Source organism: Siniperca chuatsi, linkage group LG2 (genome assembly GCF_020085105.1).
Source record: "Siniperca chuatsi isolate FFG_IHB_CAS linkage group LG2, ASM2008510v1, whole genome shotgun sequence".
Classification (NCBI taxonomy): Eukaryota; Metazoa; Chordata; class Actinopteri; order Centrarchiformes; family Sinipercidae; genus Siniperca; species Siniperca chuatsi.
The window spans coordinates 29,086,027-29,106,686 of record NC_058043.1 but is presented as its reverse complement, the minus strand read 5'-3'; the positions used below and the strand labels follow the sequence as shown (position 1 = coordinate 29,106,686).

Genomic DNA, 20,660 nt, shown 5'->3' with positions numbered 1-20,660 from the left:
AGATTAACTAGTCACAAAAATCCAATGTGACAAACATAGTGATATTATTAGCAGGTGGTTTATTAGAAATTTGGATTATATGGCACAATTCCTGCATTTAATGCTGCTTAAAGTGCTTTACATAAAAAGATAAACATATAAAAGAACTACAGCACACAAGACAAGTTTAAAAAAAAACTAAGATAAGAAGACAATGAGTTTAAAGCTGGTGCAATTACAATGAAAATAAAAAAATAAAAATAGTGATATAAAGTGATATACAAATAGACACTAGCAATGTGCAAGGAGGTAAAATAAATGACATTAATAAATACAAAGTTGTTTTAAAAAGAGCAACCAAGTTTGTCTTTCTTATGTCTTTACTTAAACCAGCAATCACTGATTTTATTGGGGGGGGGGCAGAAACAAGTTTTGAACATAGCATTGACACATCATCACCAAACAGCTGCTTTTTTTACACATCCAGCAGTTATGGAGCAACATTATCATTCGTTTGGAGTTATGTTCCTGGCCAGCTGGTGAATATGAGTCCATTATTCACTCTTTTATCTCTGTGTTTGGTCTCTACCAACTCCTGATGGAAATATCTGGCTCTTTAGCTGCTAAATGCTCCACTGTGTTCACCAGCTAGTCTCTAACTGTGTCTGTCTGCTGTTTGGTCCTGAACAGATAGTGAACAGTGTTGAGAGCTTTTTCTCTGAGGTGAATATAATGCGCATTCGTACAAACATGACCAAAATATAGAGAAAGAAGATGAAAACTAAACATGGATATGTTTTGTATGAAAGAAATATTGTAACACTTTTATATAATTAATAGTGTGATAGGGCATCAGACAAAAAAGATTGGGAACCACTGGTACAGGATAGTCTGCTTAAAATGAAGGCATGAATTAGCTTTTCTTCATCATAATGAAGCGTTGAAATGTCAATCTTTCTCAAAAGGAAGAATGCCATTTTAGTAACATTCCTGATGTTGGATTTGAAACTTAAATCAGAGTCTAATAAATTACCCCTGAACTCCGTACATGGGTTTGTTCTGCATGCAACAGCCTGAGTACATGCCATGGCACTGAGTTCATATAGAATGCAAACTGAAAATGCAAGAACTCACCATTCACTTTAGGTATCACTACCACTTTGAGGACCATTTGGAGGATGCTGTTGAGGGGTCTGACCTGCAGGTTAGGGTTAGGGTTAGTTTGTCAGGTTGGTACTGATGGTACACACTGTGACTTGTGTTAGAATGCAGCTCTCACCTGAAACTCTCCCACATAGCTTGTACCCAGGGTCAGATCCATTCTATGCAAATTAGGCAAAATTAGACTGTGATGTTCATCTTTACAAGGACCTTTTGTCCCCATTTTTCTCTTTTGAGAACAAGTAATTTTTTAGTAACTCACTTGTTTAGGGTGACAGCTCCAGCCAGCCTTATTCCACTGACAAACACTTGGGCACTGACACTGGTCTCCTGTAAAGACAATACGGTGAGAAAGTTTTAGTGTTTTTCTGAACCACACAAATGACTTTTCATCATGCCAGCTGTCTAACCTACCAAGTTTAGGACAAAGAGAGGGGAAAGTGTGGTGTTTGGTTGGATAGCGTAGGCCGTCACTGTGCTAGTGGCTTGAACTGTCACGTTGTTGGGTTCAAAAGTAATGGCAGGATTTTTCACTGTCTTCACCAGCAGTTTCATCATCAGACCTGGGAACTGTTTGGCAATCTGAAAAAAACATATATAGCTGATAAACTGCAAAAGAAGTTTATGCTTCTCATGAAATCAACAGAATGTGTTGTCACCTGTGGGATGAAGGCTCCAAACGTTCTGGTGTTGAGTCGAATGGGAGAACCTTGTGGGATCTGTTGTAACAGAGCCAGAAAGGTTGTATATCAGTGTGATGTCATGAAAGTAAATTCATTAGGGAATCAGGAGGATGCAGCTCACCATGTCATCAGTGATGTATAGGCTGAGGGCTCCGGCTTTGTTGTAGACGAAGGCTGCAGAGTTGGTGGTGAAGACAGACACACCGATGTACAACATGTTGATCTCGGGCGTCAGGGAAAAGGCTGCGGGGGAGAATGGAGGCTCCTGATGCTTCCCGATGTTGTAAAATTCACCCTAAATGACAGAAAAGTTGTGACATGACCATGACTGTCTAATTCTTCATAACCAAACTGAGGCTTCAGATATATAAAATGTACAGTATAATGGTATACAATTCTTTACCTTCAAGCTCAAGTCTATGGAAGATTTTGAAACTGTGGGTGATGACACCATGGAATATTCAATCTCTGCATACTGGTCCACTTGGGCTACAACTGTAGTAAGGTAGAAAGTTGCTCATATATTCAGCATCAATGAATTGTCCAAATATTTGACATAAAGATAATGTTTTACCATTGAGAGTTTTCAACTGAGAGTTCAAATCAGATACTGCATCAGCCACCAGAGGGCAGATCTGCAACAATAAAGAACATGAAAAATCTATTCCCAGACTCCAAAAGAAGCTTGGTGTTATACAATGATTTCTGACTGGAGAAAACTATTCTTAAAAGCCCCCCAAAATAGATGCAGAGCACTTCAGAATCAAACTGTTATCAGTAAACCAACAGCAGAGGAATAACTTCCTTTAAATTAATGTTTCATCCACAATTACCACTATTTTGTGATGTCTAACTTTACTTGCTAAGAGTTGCTCCCATCTGGCCAAATTAGGAGAAAAGAGAAAAAAATGCAAAAACAGGGGGCACGTAAGTCCTAACTTTAAGACTGGTCTGGTCTAAGGCCACAAGTCACCAAGACCTACTCACAATCAGTAATGTGCTGCAGGAAATGTGCCTCATTGTATCAGAGTTTTTTGAGAACAACAATAATAATGAACTTTTAAAAGGGTATTTTGATGGCAAGTGAGTTAATAAGGATCCACTCAGCTCACCAACAAACTTACACATTGATGCATCAGTATTAACAATCTTATAATGTAATAACACTCACAAGGGCAATTTTTCTACAAAACCAGTACTTTTACTTTTAAGTACATTTAGCTGATAATACGTCTTTACTTTTACTTAAGTATGAATTTGAATGAAGTAGTTTAACTTGTAATAGATTTCACTTAAATAGAGGATGTGAATACTTCTTCCATGGCTGCTCAGCTTTGTGAACAATTCAACAAGAGCAAACTCCTAATTAGGAACTTGGGATTTTGTTGCATTTAGGAGGATTCCTCGTGGTAAAATAAGATACTTTGTTAACACAACCCCAAAAACGGTGGGTATAAGGCTGGTTTGTCCTCACCTGTTTCTGCAGTTCATTTCGCAAAGCCTTATCAATGAAGTTTTTGAAGAGATTATACAGCCAGCTGAAACAAAAAGCAACCACAGAAATTATGAGTATGCAGTATGTCAAGCATGACAAGTAAAACAAAAAAATTCACATTCCATTCCCTCACATGGGTTCCCACGTAGTGCACGACAGGTTTTCTTTTACCTGGCTCCACCATGGAATTTGATGGTCACACTGCCAACAATAGCCGCACAGTTGATACTACTGACTGCAGGTCTGCCTGTCTCATCACTCTTGATGTCAATACTTGTAGTGATAGTGAGTCCATTCACATTCAAATCAAAAGAGCCACTGTCCTTTCTGTTAAGAGAGAGGAATCACTACTGTAGCAGAAAAGTCACAAAATGGATTTAACTGTACTGTACAAGGAAGAAATCTTTTCTCACTCACATTATTCTCAGGTATTTGACCCTCCAGTTTCCATGCAGGCTAATGAAGGCATTACCAATTTGCAGTCTGACACCCGTCCCTGGCACCAGATCCACCGAAGATTTTGGTAATCCACAATCCACTATTTGCATACTGTAAGAAACAACACGCTTGTTTGTAAAGGTACTTGGGAAAAAAATATACCACCTTAAATATCAACCAACAGAATTTACAGGAGTGTTTGATAAATAGGGGCCTTACTTTGACAGGCTGTACTGGACCGTGCCAATGGGAGACACCTTCTGTGTCCCTGAAATATCTGGGACTTGGATGGTTTTGAGTCTCTGCTGGATTGAAGCCATCCCCAGTTGCCTGCCTAGCGAAAGGCAAGATAATTTGATGATTAAACTCCGGAGAGATCTGTGCTTTTCAACTGAAAGAGGAAACATGCTGCAAACCTTACCATAGTCAAGGCCTTTTTCTGTTAGTTTGACCTTTACCCCAGGATTGGTGCTTAAGGTCATAGAAATTAAAGCCACCAGAGCCAGCCAACAGCACAGGAACATATTGACTGCTGGGAGATAAAAAGAACAAGATCATCTGCAAAATTCTGATCTTTTTTATGAACATGACACCATAAACCAGGCAAAGTTTCTGCTTTTGTGTAGATGACATGTTTGCTGTTCTGCAAAGAATGTTTGGGATAATTCAAAATAATAAATAAAGTCCTCCTCCTTTGGAGGAGTGTTTTTTCTGGTTAGTTAGTTACTGGTTCCTTATTCTTTACTGATATATCCCTATATATTACTTATGTCAGTGGCTTCTCCTTAAAGCACAGCCCCTTCTTTTTCAAATATTGTCAGCATTTACTACTCTCCATGATCAAGACAATCTAAGATATAGGCAGCGTGTATAGTTCTTTAGTCACTTTCCAAACAATGTGAAGATGTGAAAACTTGAAGAGCCACAGTGAAGTCAAATTTGTGGAAGTGGTGAAAGACGTACTCAGATTTTTAACTTATATAATTAATAAGTAATTATAAGTAAATATATCCAATATATTAATGTAAAAGTACTCCATTACAAGTAAAAGTTCTGCATTCAAAATCGTAATTAGGTAAAACAGTAGTATTATCAACAAAATATACTTAAAGTATCAAAAGTAAAAGTACTGGTGCCACAGAAAAAACTGGTTTAACCTTTAACAATATATTGTATTTATAAGCTTATTATATGTTTTTAAATATAAAATCTTAATCTGAAAAGTAACTCTGCTACAAATAAATGTCGTGGAGTAAAAAGTACAATAGTTCCCTCTGAAATGTAATAGAGTAGATAGTATAAAGTAGCATAAAATGGAATCAGTCAAGTAAAGTACAAACCTCAAAATTATACTTAACAGCACTAGAGTAAATGTACTTTCCACCACGGTCTTGAGTTGGGGGTTCCTGCTTCAGTGGAGGCTTGTGAGCTGACTGTCAGTGCTGTAGAAGAAACCACATGACCCCTGATAAGTCAGCAGGCAAGCTGGAGTTTAATTAAATTAGGCTGAGATTAAAGGCCCAGACCATTTTTGTCCATTTTGAATATGTATATTTGAATCAGTGTAGAAATTGTCAAGATTTTACAGATGGAAAATGCACTTTTTGGAGCATTTAAGTCATTGCGTTTCAAGACACAATTGTAAGATTTTTTTTGCCATTTCTGCTTTGTGATAGTGATAGCTGGAGAGAGACAAGAAGGGCAGGGGAGAGAGAGAGAGGGGGGATGGCATGCAGCAAAAGGCCCAGGCTGGAATCGAACCCAGGCCGATGCGGTAAGGACTCAGCCTTGATATGTGGTGCTTGCTCTACCAGGTGAGCTATTGGGGTGCCCATGATTGAATTATTTTAGTGTCAGCAAATTCTATGGCTGTCACATGCTGTTTTTCCACGATCAAGAGCTCCATCAGTCGTTCATGAATGAAAAAAATCTAACCAATTCTGCCTTGTGCTTTTTTTTCCTGGTGATGTTGCTTTAGTATATTGCATATTTGAATTTCAGATTTAGCCTCTGAATGTGTGTAAGAACAGACTGAATAGCAGACAAACTGAACTGACAAAATCTAAGACATGTGACTACCAGTGGAAAGCTCTCCTAAGGAAGTTTCTATGTGGGTCAGAAGTGCTGTAGAGGGAGAAGGTACGTTATTTTCTGTATTTAGATGCACAATAGACATGGCATCCTTTCAACAACAAAACTCTATGCAAAAAATGGTGTAAAAGAACTGCTTATCAAAGAGAAACCTTAATTACTTCTGGAAACCAAAAACACAATCTTTGACTATACAATAGACTAACAATAGACATCAGCGCTTAAATTCTCCCAAAGTAGTAATATTTTATCTAAATTTTATCTAAATGTACCCCCAATCCCAACAACACTGGCAATACTTAGACAGACAATGCACAAAACATTAAGTACATCTCTCTTAATCTGCATTGCAGCCTCTTAACACAATTTTCCCAACATGTAATAGTCTAAATTGTTTGTTCCTCAACAACAATCATTGAACAACTGAACAACACCTGAACTATAAGTCAGATAATATCCAAACATACTCTTCAACAAATACACTTAACACAGCAATTGCAGCAGGCGTGGAAAAGCACATCCTTTCCACCAAAAAAATCTGAATCAATGGGACACTTTAGGACAGTTTATCCCTACTGGAATCTGTTTAGAACATTTTCAGATACTACAATTCAAGATTCCTTCACACATTGAGGTTAATATGGTAAATATTTGGACCACCATTATAAAGATTAAGCTTTGAGAACAAACCTAAGGAAATCTCCAGAATAGATTTGTAAATTTGGCCCCATACAGTGAATATACACCCACTCTTACCTAAAGCAGCAGTTTGTCAGGACCAGACTGTTTCTGATGTGTTAGGCTGACTACCAACAAGGCAGAGTGAAAGCAGAAGGGAGGCACATGGCATCTAATTCACTTACTGAATCAGTAACTGAACTTGGCAAGGGGACTATCCCAGATTAAGCAACAATAAGCAAATTTAGAGTTTGACATATCTTCACTGCTTCACTGCCCTGCTCTCTTATAATCTCTTCAAAATCACAATATACTAACAAGTGTTCTTATCTGAGTGTTGTTTTAAAAGCTTGACATGGTTTTAAACAAGTGTTTGTCTTTGCATATTTGTTCTGTTGCTTGTAAGTTTGCTGTCTAGTTCCTTGTATGAATTTCCAGTAAAGTAATGCATAAGGAACTAAGCACAAAAAAGGGGAAAATCATCCTCAAGCCACTTTTTAAAGAATTAATCTGTGTAGGCAGTGCAGGCAGCTCCCCAGTCAGTTTTGCTAAACCTGCACAATAACACCTCAGCCAAACTGGCAAATATTAGAGATGATTATGAAAAGGGAACTAGAAGCACTTAACTGTATATCCTGACATGCTGACATGCTGTGGTAAGCGTATTGTCTCATTTCCGGTCACCAGTGTTTGTGTGTTACTAGTAGCATATATATTTGCTGCTCTAGCTCATCACAGTTAATTTTGTTTGATTCCTTATTATTGGTACTATCTGCTATACATTTAAACGTACACTAGTTCTGCTCAAGCACTCATAGCTCTCTCCTTCTTTTAACAACTTTCTTGCTAAATCCCACAGTTTACACACTATTCATTTTTGCTAGCTACTGTTCTTTAGCTTAGCAGCTAGCAATGGCTTCTCTTTCTCCCTCTGACTGTCCTGTTTTCTCCTGCTCAGTGTGTCAAATGTTTAGCTATTCCCCTGCCTCCTTTAGTGATAATGATAAATGTAATAAATGTAGTTTATTTGTAGCATTGGAGGCAAGGCTTAGTGAATTGGAAACGCGGAAACCATGGGAACTCAATCATTAGCTGCTGTAGTTAGCCAGCCCCCAGTAGCCGGTGCGGACCAACCAGAGGTAGCTCTTGTTAGCTGTGCTTGGACCGATTCTATTCACCTTATATATGCTTCCTTTAGGCAATGTTATTAAGAAACACTCCATAAACTTTCATTGTTATGCAGATGATACCCAATTATATCTATCAATCAAGCCAGATGAAACTAACCAGTTAGCTAAACTTCAAGCATGCCTTAAGGACATAAAAACCTGGATGACCTGCAATTTTCTGATGTTAAATTCTGACAAAACTGAAGTTATTGTACTTGGCTGCAAACACCTCCGAGACACGTTATTTAAAGATATAGTTACTCTAGATGGCATTGCCCTGGTCTCCAACACCACCATAAGGAACCTCGGAGTTATCTTTGGATTATCAGGATTTATCTTTTAACTCCCACATGAAACAAATTTCAAGGACTGCCTTCTTTCACCTATGTAACATTGCAACAATCAGGCACATCCTGTCTCAAAATGATGCCGAAAAACTAGTCCATGCATTTATTACTGCTAGGTTGGACTATTGCAATTCCTTATTATCAGGCTGTCCAAATAAGTCCCTTAAGACTCTCCAGTTGATCCAGAAAGCTGCGGCATGTGTACTGACAAGAACTAGGAAAAGAGATCATATTTCTCCAATATTAGCTTCTCTGCACTGGCTCCCTGTAAAATCCAGAATAGAATTTAAAATCCTTCTCCTCACTTACAAAGCTCTTAATGGTCAGGCACCATCGTATCTTAAAGAGCCCATAATACCTTATTACCTGACTAGAACACTACACTCCCAGAATGCAGGGTTACTTGTGGTTCCTAGAGTCTCCAAATTGAGTCAGTTATCAAGGTCCTCTCCTGTGGAATCAGATTCCAGTTTGGGTTCGGGAGGCAGACACCATCTCCACATTTAAGAGTAGGCTTAAGACTTTCCTCTTTGATAAAGCTTATAGTTAGGGCTGGCTTGGGTGAGGGCTGAACCATCCCTTAGTTATGCTGCTATAGGCCTAGACTGCCGGGAGACTTCCCATGATGCACCTCTTTCCTCTCTCCTTCTCTCCCTCTCCGTCTGTATGCATTTTTATCCCATTACTACATGTTACTAACTTGACATCTTCTCTCTCCCGTAGTTTTGTTCTCTCCTCTCTCCTGTCAATTTCAGCAGGTATTTCTACCTCCGGAGCTGCAGAGACTGGACCTGTGGTTGTGGGCTACCTGCTGCCCCCGTGTTCCTGCTCGACAATTGCTACTATAGTTGTTATTGGCTCTGTTACTATTATTGTTATTAATATTCCTATGACTGTCATTCCTATTATTATTAACTTATTAATATTAATATTACCACTACCATTACATTATTACTATTTTAAAATTCTAGGTGGTATTTGCATTGTGCTTCCCTCTATATAAATAAAAATGAATTGAATTGAACTGTGTGTTTACCATCCTATTCTGCTTCAGTTGCTGACAGACTGTCTGATATTGTGAATGACCTCTGAAATGACCCACAAGTGTGGAAAATCACTATAGAGAGAGAACTTTAAATAGGAGTTTTGCTGTCTACAGTTTGATAAAGCTTCTGCTAAACCTATTGGAGTGTACGTCTGAGCCATGACAAATCAACACCACCTCTGGCTTTCTGTTGTCAATAAGGACTTTTGTTTCTCAGAAGAAGAAAAGTAGACTGTTTCTGTCAAACTGAGTAATTCTTTTTAGTTTTTGTGAAATTAATTTGCTTAATTACTGTATGAAAGATTAATGGGTGAGTTGAGTGAATGCTGGCTAAATGCCCATGAACTGTTGCTATGCCTACTATTATATAAATCTGCTCTATGACTCATCACAGTCCTCTGCTAAGGAGGACGCCGTCCCCTCGCCGCAGCAGTCCCCGGCCACAGCTATCCCAGGGACGGCTGATGGAACTCAGCGGTCTCCACGATCATCGACTATGCATCCTCTCATCCCCTCAACTACGCTGATCGTTGGAGATTCCATAGTGAGGAATATCCGCTTCGCTAATGCGGTCACACGCTGCTTTCCCAGAACTACAACCCCCGACATCTTCGAAAAGCTCCCCGGACTTCTGGCTGCACTCCCGACGACTATCACGAAAATCATAGTCCATGTCGGCACCAATGACACCGCCCGTCAGCAATCGGAGCTGACGAAAGCAGACTTCATCCGCCTTTTTGACCTGCTCAACAGCACCGGAAAGCATGCTTTCATTTCGGGTCCAATTCCTACACTGGGTTGTGGAATTGGCCGTTTTAGCAGGATCCTCAGCCTTCATACCTGGCTTCAGTCTTTCTGCAGCACCCATGATGTTGGTTTTATTCACAACTTTAACTTATTCTGGGATCGTTCTTCCTTGTTTGCACGAGATGGTCTTCACCCAAACAAGTCAGGTAGTCGCATGCTGGCGGCTAACTTGCAGCACGCTGTGCTGTCCTCCTCACGTAGTTGACTATTTACATCACCTGTTTCCCCTCGCTCTTCCTCTTCCTCTTCTCTGCCCACCAAAAACAGCCACGCACCCTCTGCTGCCACTAACTTGTGGACTGATCATAGTGCTGCTATCTGGAGCCCGGATCCTTCTAGTGCCACTTTTAACATTTCTGTGGTAATTTCGGATAGGTCCTTAATGCGAAACAGACACAGCCGACACAGCAATAATAATAACTTAATAAAGATCCGGGCCAGAACTCTACCTCCAGTCTCAACCTCAAATCTGAAGCAGCACAGACTTTTTAAGATAGCTCTTCTCAATGTAAGATCCCTCTCTAACAAAACATTTATTTTAAATGATTTTATCTCTTCTACTGATTTAGATTTTATGTTTTTAACTGAATCCTGGTTAAGTCCTGGTGATCACAGTCAGCTGGCTGAATTGTGCCCTCCGGATTTTGACTGCTTTAGTCGCCCTAGGGTCTGTGGTCGTGGTGGTGGCCTTGTTACTGTCTATAGGAAGCAATTCAAGTGTAACCTTATAGCTTGCAATGATTTTTCCTCCTTTGAAGTGCTCATGTTTAAACTTGGCGGCCCCCTCCTGGTCACATTTGCTATTATTTATCGCCCCCCTAAACCAGCTGGCTCCTTCTTGTTGGAACTCCCTGAGTTTTTATCCAGTCTTGTGTTAAATTATGATATTCTTTGTGGTGATTTTAATATTCATGTTGATGACTCCTCTAATGCCCTTGCTGCTGATTTTTTAAATATCACTAACTCTTTCAACAACATGTGTCTGGCTAAACTCATTCCTGTGGCCACACCTTAGACCTGGTCTTTAGTCTGGGCCTGAAAACTCCATCTATGGAAATCAGGGACATGTTTCTATCTGATCACCTATGCGTTGTTTTTAACTGAATTAGAGGCTGCTAGTACTGTCTTATCTCGCTCTAAGTACACACGCATCCTTAATGAGCATAGTGCCTCAAAATTCTGTACACTGTTCAATCCTCCTGGCAGTGTGTTTCCCAATCCCTCCAACACCAACGATTTGGTTGATTATTTTAACTATCTGTGTTCTTCAACCTTAGATTTCATAGCTCCTCTGAAAAATAGACCAAACTCAAGGACTAGAAAACAGCCATGGTTAAATGACAGTATTCAAAGCTATAAAAAGAAATGCAGAAGAGCAGAACGCAGATGGAAGAAAGCAGGTCTCCAGGTCCACTTTGTGGCCATGAAAGAGTTATTACGGTTTTATAATAGGATGGTGAAGGATGCAAGAACATGTCATTTCTCTGCACTTATTTCTGCCCATCAGCACAACCCCAGATTCCTATTTAAGACTGTGGATCAATTAGTTAACCCTGCCTCTCCTTGTGCCCCTGCTGAGTGTGTTGCTGATTGTGAAAAGTTTCTCTTGCACTTTGCTGGAAAGGTGGAGTTAATAAGATCTGATATCACCCCCAATCCTGCATTTTTAGATGTGGATCACCCGCTCAGGGATTCTTTGAGCAATTCTTCTGCTGTTACGCTGCCTGAACTTGCAGACATCATGTCTCTTATGAGAGTGTCCTCCAGCCCTCTGGACAAAATCCCAACTAGGTTTTTATTGGAAGTTATGGATTGTATCGCGCCCCTTTTACAATAATACCTTTGAAAAGTTCCAATCTGGCTTTCGTCAACACCACAGCACTGAAACAGCCCTTCTCAAAGTCACCAATGACCTTTTAATGAATGCAGATGAAGGCATGTGTTCAATTCTTGTGCTGTTGGACTTAAGTGCTGCCTTTGACACAATTGATCATGGCATTCTTTTAGATAGACTGAGGCACTGGGTGGCCATATCTGGCACTGCACTAGACTGGTTCTCATCTTATCTGTCCAATAGGAAATTCTGTGTCAGCATTAATAACTTCATGTCATCCTTGTCCCATATCAAGTACGGTGTGCCTCAAGGTTCAATTCTGGAACCAATACTGTTCTCTTTGTACATGCTACCATTTGGTGATGTAATCCGCAGACATGGTATTTCTTTTCATTGTTATGCGGATGGCACGCAGTTGTACCTCCCTGTCAAGCACACTGACCTTAGTACGCTGAGTTCTCTGCAGGACTGCCTGTCTGACATAAAAAATTGGATGTCAATAAATTTTCTTCAGCTCAACTAAAATAAAACTGAAATCCTTGTTATTGGGCCCCAACACACCACTAAACAAATACTGCCATCTACTGGTAACCTGTCACAACATATCAAGCCTGTTGCAAGAAATCTTGATGTCCTGTTTGATAGCAATTTATGTTTTGAGCAACATGTCACTAAGCTTGTCCAATCATGTTTTTATCACCTCAGAAACATTGCAAAAATACGATCTATTTTAAATCTTAGTGATGCAGAAACTGTTGTACATGCTTTATCTCCTCACGCCTTGATTATTGTAACAGCCTGTTCACTTGTCTTAATCAAAAAACTTTGAAACTGCAGACTGTACAAAACTCAGCTGCTAGGCTGTTAACCAGGACCAAGAAGTACGACCACATAACACCTGTTTTAGCCTCTTTACATTGTCTCCCTGTTGGTTTTAGGATTGATTTTAAGATCTTGTTGACTACTTTTAAGGCTCTTCATGGCCTGGCCCCAGATTATATTTTAGACCTTGTAATCCCTTATGAACCTTCACGTAGTTTGAGATCTTCGGGCAGGGGTCTCCTGTCTGTTCCTGAGTCCAGGATGAAAACTAAGGGGGACAGAGCTTTTGCTATCAGGGCACCGAGGCTCTGGAACAACTTGCCCGAAGAAATTAGGTTGTCTGAGTTAGTGTCTTCTTTTAAGTCTCGTCTCAAAACACATTTTTATCTGAAAGCATATCCTGATTTTACCTGAACTGGCTGTTTATTTTATTGCTTTTGTGTATTTTATTTCTTTATATCTCATCATTCACTGTGGTATTTTATTTCTCTTGTTGTGAAGCACTTTGTACTTTGTTTTGATAAGTGCTCTATAAATAAAGTTTTATTATTATTATTATTATTATCACAGCTTCGTCTTGTGAGATTTTGGGAGGGGGTTGATGTGCTTGTTTTTGGTGTTACAACTGTTTTTTAGTTGACAAAATAATCTTAACTTAAGGTCCACTTACAAGCTTTTCCTGACCTTTCAAGCACATCTCTGATAATAAACAGATAGTTGTCTGGTGGGGAGAGTGACAATAAAATCAGTACTTTGAGATACTGTGTGTGTGAGTGTATGAGATATTTTAAGATTAAAAGAAAACTGGTTGATTTGCTGGCTTCACTGCTGTAACTAGTTGTTACTTTTATAATGGAAACCCCACATTCTCTTGACTGTTTTCAATGGCTATATTTCTTTTCTTCATGTACTTTATATGGAAATACAAAGGGCACCTGTAATGGAGACTGCTTTATAAACAGACAATGAATGACAATAGTAAAACACAGTTGCAATAATATAAAATATGTCTTCATAGGAGAAGTTATAATTGTTGGCAAATACTGTAGATTAATAAACACTTAAAATGTTCATATATCTGCTTACAACATAGTGTGTTATAAACAATTTATTAAATGTTTATGCTGCTTATAAATGCTGAATAGGGGGGTTGAAATAAAGTATTATTGAACATATAACTGTTTTCATTTATTCATTTTTTTTTTAGTTTTGAGGTTATGGGATGGGGTAGTGGTAAGGGGGGTAGGGTGGTTATGAAATGTCGCTATGGCGGGAATAGGGTTGGAAGTATAAGGGCATTCTGTGTGGTGTGGGGACATACAGTATATGTGTGTGTGTGTGTGTGTGTGTGTGTGTGTGTGGATATATGGCTACATGATATAGTCCTGCTGCAGCTTCACAGAGTGAATGTGTAAAGGAATAGTTCAACATTTTGGGAAATATGATTATTCGCTTTCTTGCAGAGACTTAGATGTTCAGATTGAAACCACTCATGTCTGTACACTAAATATGGAGCTATAGGTCTGTGCAACAGTAAAACAAAATCCACCTACCAGCACCTCTAAAGCTCACTAATTAACATGTTATATCTTGTTTGTTTAATCCGTACAAAAAATTAAGTGTAACAAAGGCTGAAGATGCTCTGCAGCTCACTACAGAGGAGGTGGAAGTGTAGTCCGAGGAGGAGTTCACACAGAGTTCAGTTCATCGTCATGCTCTTCTCTGCTACTGCCTCCAGGCTGTCCACAGTCAGACCTACAATAGAGAGCCTTTTTCCTTTTTGTCTTAACCAGTGAGTTTAACTAATCCTGCCTGCCTGCACATCAGCACTATGAAGAACAGCCAACAACTGAATTTTGATTATGGGTTCTGAATTTGTACAATCACTTAAATTTATTGTTGGTATGGCAATCTGACCTTTTAAATATTCTGTCACAAATTAATGAAAATGTTTTAAATTCATGCCTCGTGCAGTACATTTTTATAAGTAGATTTACACAGTATGCTGCATTTTTCACAGCATATGGCTCTACATGTCCCTTGTGAGAAGCTGCTGCTGTTATTTTCATTATCTAAATGTGTTATTAACATGTCTTGGAGGGTTTACATCTTAATGCCATATAGAGATCATTCTGATGTTTTTCAAACATATGCTAGTGGTGCACTCCTGCCCCTTTGAGGCTAAAGGCAGTATGGCATCAAATTGTGTCAAGATACAAATCCAGGACATCACACTTACTTGAAATGCAGCGCCACAACAATAGTTTAGCTGCACTGCTTGACTCAGCAGAGGAAGGACCCTTTAATATCATACTGTTTCTAATACAGTGTGTTATTAGGAAAAAGCAATCACAACTGTTTTCTGCTTTTGTAGGATCTGCCGAGAAAATCCCCCTAATATTTTGGTTTGTGTTCCTCAGGGCCTCCACACTGTTCTTTAAACAATTATCCTTGCAATGAGTGCTTTTAAGTTTTTTTTTTTTACCTCCAAAATGACAATTAGTGTTTGCAAATAAAGTATTACTCATTTCTCAGTATTATGAGTAAATATTTCTGAGTTGAAACCTGTAAAGGACTGCGCAAATTAGTTGAAACTCACACTAGAATTGTATTTTGGTCAGAGTGGGGCATGCTAAGAGAAGTCTATCTATATGTTGCAATATGTATGGGGCGTTCTCATTTAATTTGTATGGAGACTCAAAGTATTCAAAATTAAATTAAGACTTTATGACTTAGACCAAAGCAATAGCCATTCATAACCGACTCTGCCCTGTTTGTCTTCATTGAGAAAGACTTTATGATGAAAAGTGGCACTATGAAATAAAATGGTCATTGGGAAAAATGGTGTTGTGAAATAAACAGACTTTGGACAAGAAGGACATGTGGAAATTAAAACTGCTAGAATGAGATCAAAATGACTGGCAACAAACCCTGTTATTGTGAAGAAACACAATGAAATATAATTTCATAATAATAAATGTTATTGGATCATTTCATAATTTCATAGTTATATTATATGTTTTGTTTGTATTTATTCATGTGATTATTTATTTCAGATTGTCTTATTTATTTACTTAATTTTGAACACCTTGGCTCATTTGCGTGTGTATGTGTAGGTAGGCTACACAATTAAGCAGTAAGCCAAACTCCAATCAAATGAATATGTGAGTCAGGACATAGCGTCCAAGCTACTGGTGCTTTATTGGGCGCTCTCATATACAGCATCAATAGAAGTGAAAATGAAAAACATAAACAAAGGAATACAATAAACAAGATGCATAATCAAATTATATGCTACAGTTTCAATTCCACATAGCTACTTTGCATCTGTAGTATAATGCTTCAAGTGTACAGTATAACAGCCTAGATACGCTAATGCTAGAGCAGAGAAATGCAGAGCTAGAAACTTCAAAGCTTCTCTAACTCTATGATATATAATGACAATAGTCATTAAGGACATGTTTGCACTGAAAGTTGACAGATGCCATGGATGTATTAAGGAGAGACCCACTTCTCGACTGGCCAGCTGGCTATCTTCTGTCTTCATGGGTTTGTCTTTGACGTTATCGATTAATTACCAGGTAACGCGATCGGCGTGATTCCTCTTGACCATTACAGATACCAGATGGTTAATACGTAGATTATACTTAAAAGTTTGGTGGTCAACTGTACGTTTCACTTTTCCAATCATTTTTGCAATATAATAGTGCCTTACTAATCCCGGACATCCATGTCTAACAGTACTGCATGCCCAAATATCTCCTGTTTCGCCACTGTCCATTGTCTGCCATCTGAACCTCTCCCCCTCAAACAAGTTCTCCATTTCCAGGAATCCTATACTGTTATCTTCTGCAAGTCAATAGGAAGAACTGAGCCTCCTACGCAGTCTGACTCACCAAACTATCTGCCCTGACCTCATCCTCAACCTTCCTCAAACCATACCTCGCCTTCCTGGTGCTTTGGTGCTGATATTGAATTTATGAATAGAATCTTTTTAATCAATATAATAGAATCTTTTTAATCAATATAAACTTTCTTTACATTTTTTGTCATTAGCTTTTTTCACTTATGGCTCCTATGGCTAGCCAGCCATCAGAGGGATGAATGTTCACCAGCTCTCATTCTGTTAATCCCTTTTTCATCTTTCATCTCATCTTGTTCATCTTTTACCCTTAATAAATCCATGATTAGAGAAACAAGTATACATGGCAAACTTGTTAAAAATGTTCATTAAACATTGTTGTGTTTTCATTGTTCATCATTATTATTGTTTAAATACTTTTTAAAATAAATTCAGTAGATGTAATCATTATGTTACTGAAGCAACTCATCTCAAATAGGTGATGACTGCACTAACCCTGTTACATAAAATATAGAACCACGACAAGATTACAATTAGGCCTACACTGACAATAGGGCTAAAACCATGGATGTATAAATGAGACACATAAACCAAATGGCCACGTTTAAAAACTTAACCCAGCAACATGTCATAATCAGGATCAAAAAAATAAACCAAATCAAAATGCGTTGTGCCCATGGATGTATAATGAGAGGTTGTGCCCTGTGCCTTTGCACAGCGTGTTAGTAAATTGCCTATAACTAATACTACATTACATTCTGTTTATGTAGTACTAGCTACTAGCCGATAACCAGTTGTTTGGGAACAGAGACCTTAATACATCCTCAGTACAGGCTTTACAGCAGGGCTATTCAATTACAAATTCAACTGGGCCAGATTTTAAAACGATGGGCCAGACATTTTCAGCAGCCTATTTAAAACATTTCTTTTAGTTTTTGGTAATGACAAATTTTAAACAAATGCAAATTAATGTAATAAAAAATAGCAGCTGTTTGGAGATGGCGTTAAAATAAACAAATACTTGTCAGTCCAGGTAGGGTTAAACTGACGGTTTTCATTGTCAAATTTACAACAGAGACATATTTTCAGTAGAGAATTTCCCTACTTGTGACTGTCAATAGCCAGATGTTTTGAAAAGCTACTAAGGTGGTTGGAACTCACATGAAATCAACGTTGATTTGTGAAAGATATGATTGCCGGTGTCGCTACATCCGTAAACATCCTGCCCGATTGGTACTGCGCATGTGGAACTCTCAACAGAGATGAGAAGGAAGCGAGATGGCTCACTTGTTAGCTACTTCCACACACTATATATGTAGTTTACTTATTTTGTCATACATCAGATTTATGTATGCTGGGCCACTCGGAGGTTGCTTCTGTGCCGGATGTGGCCTGTGTGCCGCCAATTGAATAGGTCTGCTTTACAGCATACAGCCCATGGATGTATTATAAGATAATAAAAGTGATGAATTACAGCCAATACATCCATGGTTACAGCCTCATACAGCCACCAGAACCGGATATGTCATACATGAGTGTACCAGGCGGCGCAGTCCTGTGGCTCCCTTGCAAGTTCATTATGCCTAGGAAAATAACTCTGGATTCAGCTGTTAGTGAATTTTACAACTATTAGGACATAATGATTTAAATAAGGGCTATTTAAGTGTTCATACTGGGAAGTTGATGTAGCCTACCTGAAAAAAATGAATTATCTGCTGATTTACAGATGTCTCTTTCACAATGTACTTCTATGGGAAAAAGTACTTTTGGGCCAGTGTGCATCACATGACGGACCTATAAGTTATAATTACACAGTTTGCCTACCATGTCAAATTGGCTTCAAAGCCCTGCACACTTCCTGGGGGCTTGGGGCTGCATACTGAAAACTAAAATGGTTGACTTCCTGTTCTGGGTCAAAGTGCATGTCAAACTAAAAGAAAACTAAAAGGCCCAGGAGGGGGCATCAATTCACCAAACCTGAAGGCAGAACAATGATAATACATTTAATCTCTTCCTTTTTTTCCCAGTTACTCTCTCACAGCACACGCTATTCCTGAAAGACCTTTAAGGTAATAATAATAATCATGTTATACATGTGAAAAAGTAAACTACAGAATTTATAATAAATAAGAATGACTGACCACACAATTAAGGGAGCTGTATTATGGGTCCAGCGTGTGATACTCATAAAGTATATAGTCCTATATAGAGAGCCAAGCAGAGACTAGATGCAAAACTCTGACTCCTTACTAACCTGTTTGCCTACTTACCCAGATAAAATATTGACATATACCAACAGGCGAGAAAATATGCACACCTTGAAAAATTATAAAATCAGCATATTCAAATAAATAAACATGTGAGTTTGTAGAGTGGAGAATATTTGTGCCTGTTTGAGATTTGCTGGAGTGTGCTGCCAAATCACCTGCAAATGTTTTCTGGGATTTGTAAAAGGAAATATTGACAACAGCTCCTTTGGCACATTTTAAATTAGCTGTTTGCACAAAATGTTTGCATGTGTAAGTTGTATCACACACCCTTAGAATATACCTACTCTTGCATTTATTTTTTAAATGTCCATGGACTCATATATCTTACAGGTAAACCAAGGGCATGATCCTTTGTAAATGCTCCAGCAGTCAAGAAATGGGATGACACAGATGGCCTAAGCACCCTGTGGCTACACTGTGGGCAAATTCATTACTTTCTCCTTGAGGATGGAAGAGCCTCAAGGACATCCTACCACTCATTTCAAAACAGCAAAACAAAAAACAAAAAAACATTACGTCTCTAAACAGAAGTACCAACACAATCAGCCTGTCTGTGTTGAGTGTTTACAGTCAGTGCAGACTGCAAAGTCACATAAAATCATTAAACAATTCTAACCTAAATGGACGGAACTGTCAGGTCAGTTAGTGTTTGACCCTATGACAAGTACAATATCTTATTCAGTGCAAGAATGTGACACAGGATGACACATTATCTATGCTATCCCAGAAAATGTTCATGTTTGACTTTAAGATTCACTTAGCAGCAATTACACCTTTGAAACTGACAGTTGATAAGATTTTATTTAATTCCACTGTTTAATGAATCGTGTGAGTTATCCAATAACTCAAGGGTAGAGGTAAACACTTGGTAACCTCTTACATTAATGACTCCAAATGGCAATGAGATTAGTTTAAACTATATCCTCAAATTATGCAGTGGGGCATCAGTAAAATGCACGCAGCATGTTCATGGTTACCACCCAGGTGTTTGATGGCTTTACACCAAACGATACCAAAGGGAAAGTTTTAACACAAATGAATCTGGCTTTTTCTCACAGAATGTGAGCTCACAGCTGTGTAGGACAGCTGCTCCAACCTAATTTGTGAAGAAGCCTGATGAAACCAGAAAATTCTTTCATAACAAGGCTAAGAGTCTACAGTCCTGCCAGCAGCTCTGTGAGGCTGTACTTAGGCAGTGGTGCTTTGAGTGAAATGCTGACATCAGCATGCTAACATGCTCACAATGATAACATGCTGATGTTTAGTCAGTATACCATGTTTAACATGTTCACCGTCATAGTTTGGTGTGTTAGCATGCTAACATTTGCAAATTAGCACAAAACACAAAGTGCAGCTGTGGCTGATGGGAATGTCATTAGTTTTGCAGTTATTTGGTCATAAATGAAAGTGTTCGACAAATTAAAATTTTTACCTGATGATGGTTCTAGAAGGAAAGTCAGAGAATCACCAAAGTTATTACAATTCACCCTCAAGGGCACATGAATGTGTGTACCTGATTTCATGGTAATCTATCCGATAGTTGTTGAGACATTTCATTCAAAACCACAAATTGTGGTGTTAGAAGAAAAGTCAGAGGGTCAATCAATCTGATCATCCTCTGGGAGTCATGAATGTCGTAACAAACCTTTGTGCCAATCAATCTAGTAGATGTTGAGAAATTTCACTGGATAAGTAAAAACTTTGACCTGATGGTGACACTAGTTGAAACGTCAGAGGAACGTTCATCCTCTGGGGACCATGAATGTCTGTACCAAATTTCATGGCAATCCATCTGATAGTTGCCGAGAAATTTCAGTCTGGATCAAAGTGGTGGACCAAGTGAGACATGACCATACTATTTTAAAGAATATTAGTGTGGAATGTAAGTGTATTTTTTACAATGCACAAATGTGAATTATATATTTTAAATGCATGTTGCTTTTTCTTGAATATGCTCTTGCACCATGTAGAGCAGTTAA

The 20,660-nt window shown here is 38.6% G+C and overlaps 2 protein-coding genes across 9 annotated transcripts in view; one reads left to right on the top strand and one right to left on the bottom strand.

Annotated features, from left to right (window-relative positions):
* cdk5rap1 (CDK5 regulatory subunit associated protein 1) overlaps positions 1-6,611 on the top strand; it is a 22,315-nt gene extending 15,704 nt beyond the window's left edge. For 2 of the 3 annotated variants that reach the window (XM_044221870.1, XM_044221890.1), the window contains one exon: positions 1-336. This exon is cut by the window's left edge and continues 1,274 nt beyond it. Coding sequence is in view for 1 of the 3 variants with exons in the window: in XM_044221879.1 (XP_044077814.1) it covers positions 5,433-5,435 (3 nt within the window). In the remaining 2 variants the exon portion in view is untranslated. Of the gene's footprint in view, positions 337-5,432 lie in introns of those variants that run through there. The other variant, XM_044221879.1, reaches the window with a different exon arrangement.
* Positions 1-18,124, bottom strand: part of LOC122888033 (bactericidal permeability-increasing protein-like) — a 19,768-nt gene extending 1,644 nt beyond the window's left edge. The window contains exons 1-15 of one of the 6 annotated variants that reach the window (XM_044221923.1): positions 18,106-18,124; positions 5,097-5,198; positions 4,178-4,288; positions 3,976-4,090; positions 3,736-3,867; positions 3,490-3,645; positions 3,298-3,361; positions 2,398-2,458; positions 2,227-2,318; positions 1,945-2,118; positions 1,800-1,859; positions 1,555-1,722; positions 1,403-1,470; positions 1,259-1,301; positions 1,114-1,177 (exon numbers count right to left, since the gene is read on the bottom strand). In XM_044221923.1, coding sequence (XP_044077858.1) covers positions 1,114-1,177; positions 1,259-1,301; positions 1,403-1,470; positions 1,555-1,722; positions 1,800-1,859; positions 1,945-2,118; positions 2,227-2,318; positions 2,398-2,458; positions 3,298-3,361; positions 3,490-3,645; positions 3,736-3,867; positions 3,976-4,090; positions 4,178-4,280 — 1,300 coding nt within the window. In that variant the 5' untranslated portion in view covers positions 4,281-4,288; positions 5,097-5,198; positions 18,106-18,124. Of the gene's footprint in view, positions 1-1,113; positions 1,178-1,258; positions 1,302-1,402; positions 1,471-1,554; positions 1,723-1,799; positions 1,860-1,944; positions 2,119-2,226; positions 2,319-2,397; positions 2,459-3,297; positions 3,362-3,489; positions 3,646-3,735; positions 3,868-3,975; positions 4,091-4,177; positions 4,289-5,096; positions 5,199-6,603; positions 6,714-18,105 lie in introns of those variants that run through there. The other 5 variants (XM_044221931.1, XM_044221914.1, XM_044221905.1 and 2 more) reach the window with 5 other exon arrangements.
* Between the last annotated feature and the right edge of the window lie 2,536 nt (positions 18,125-20,660).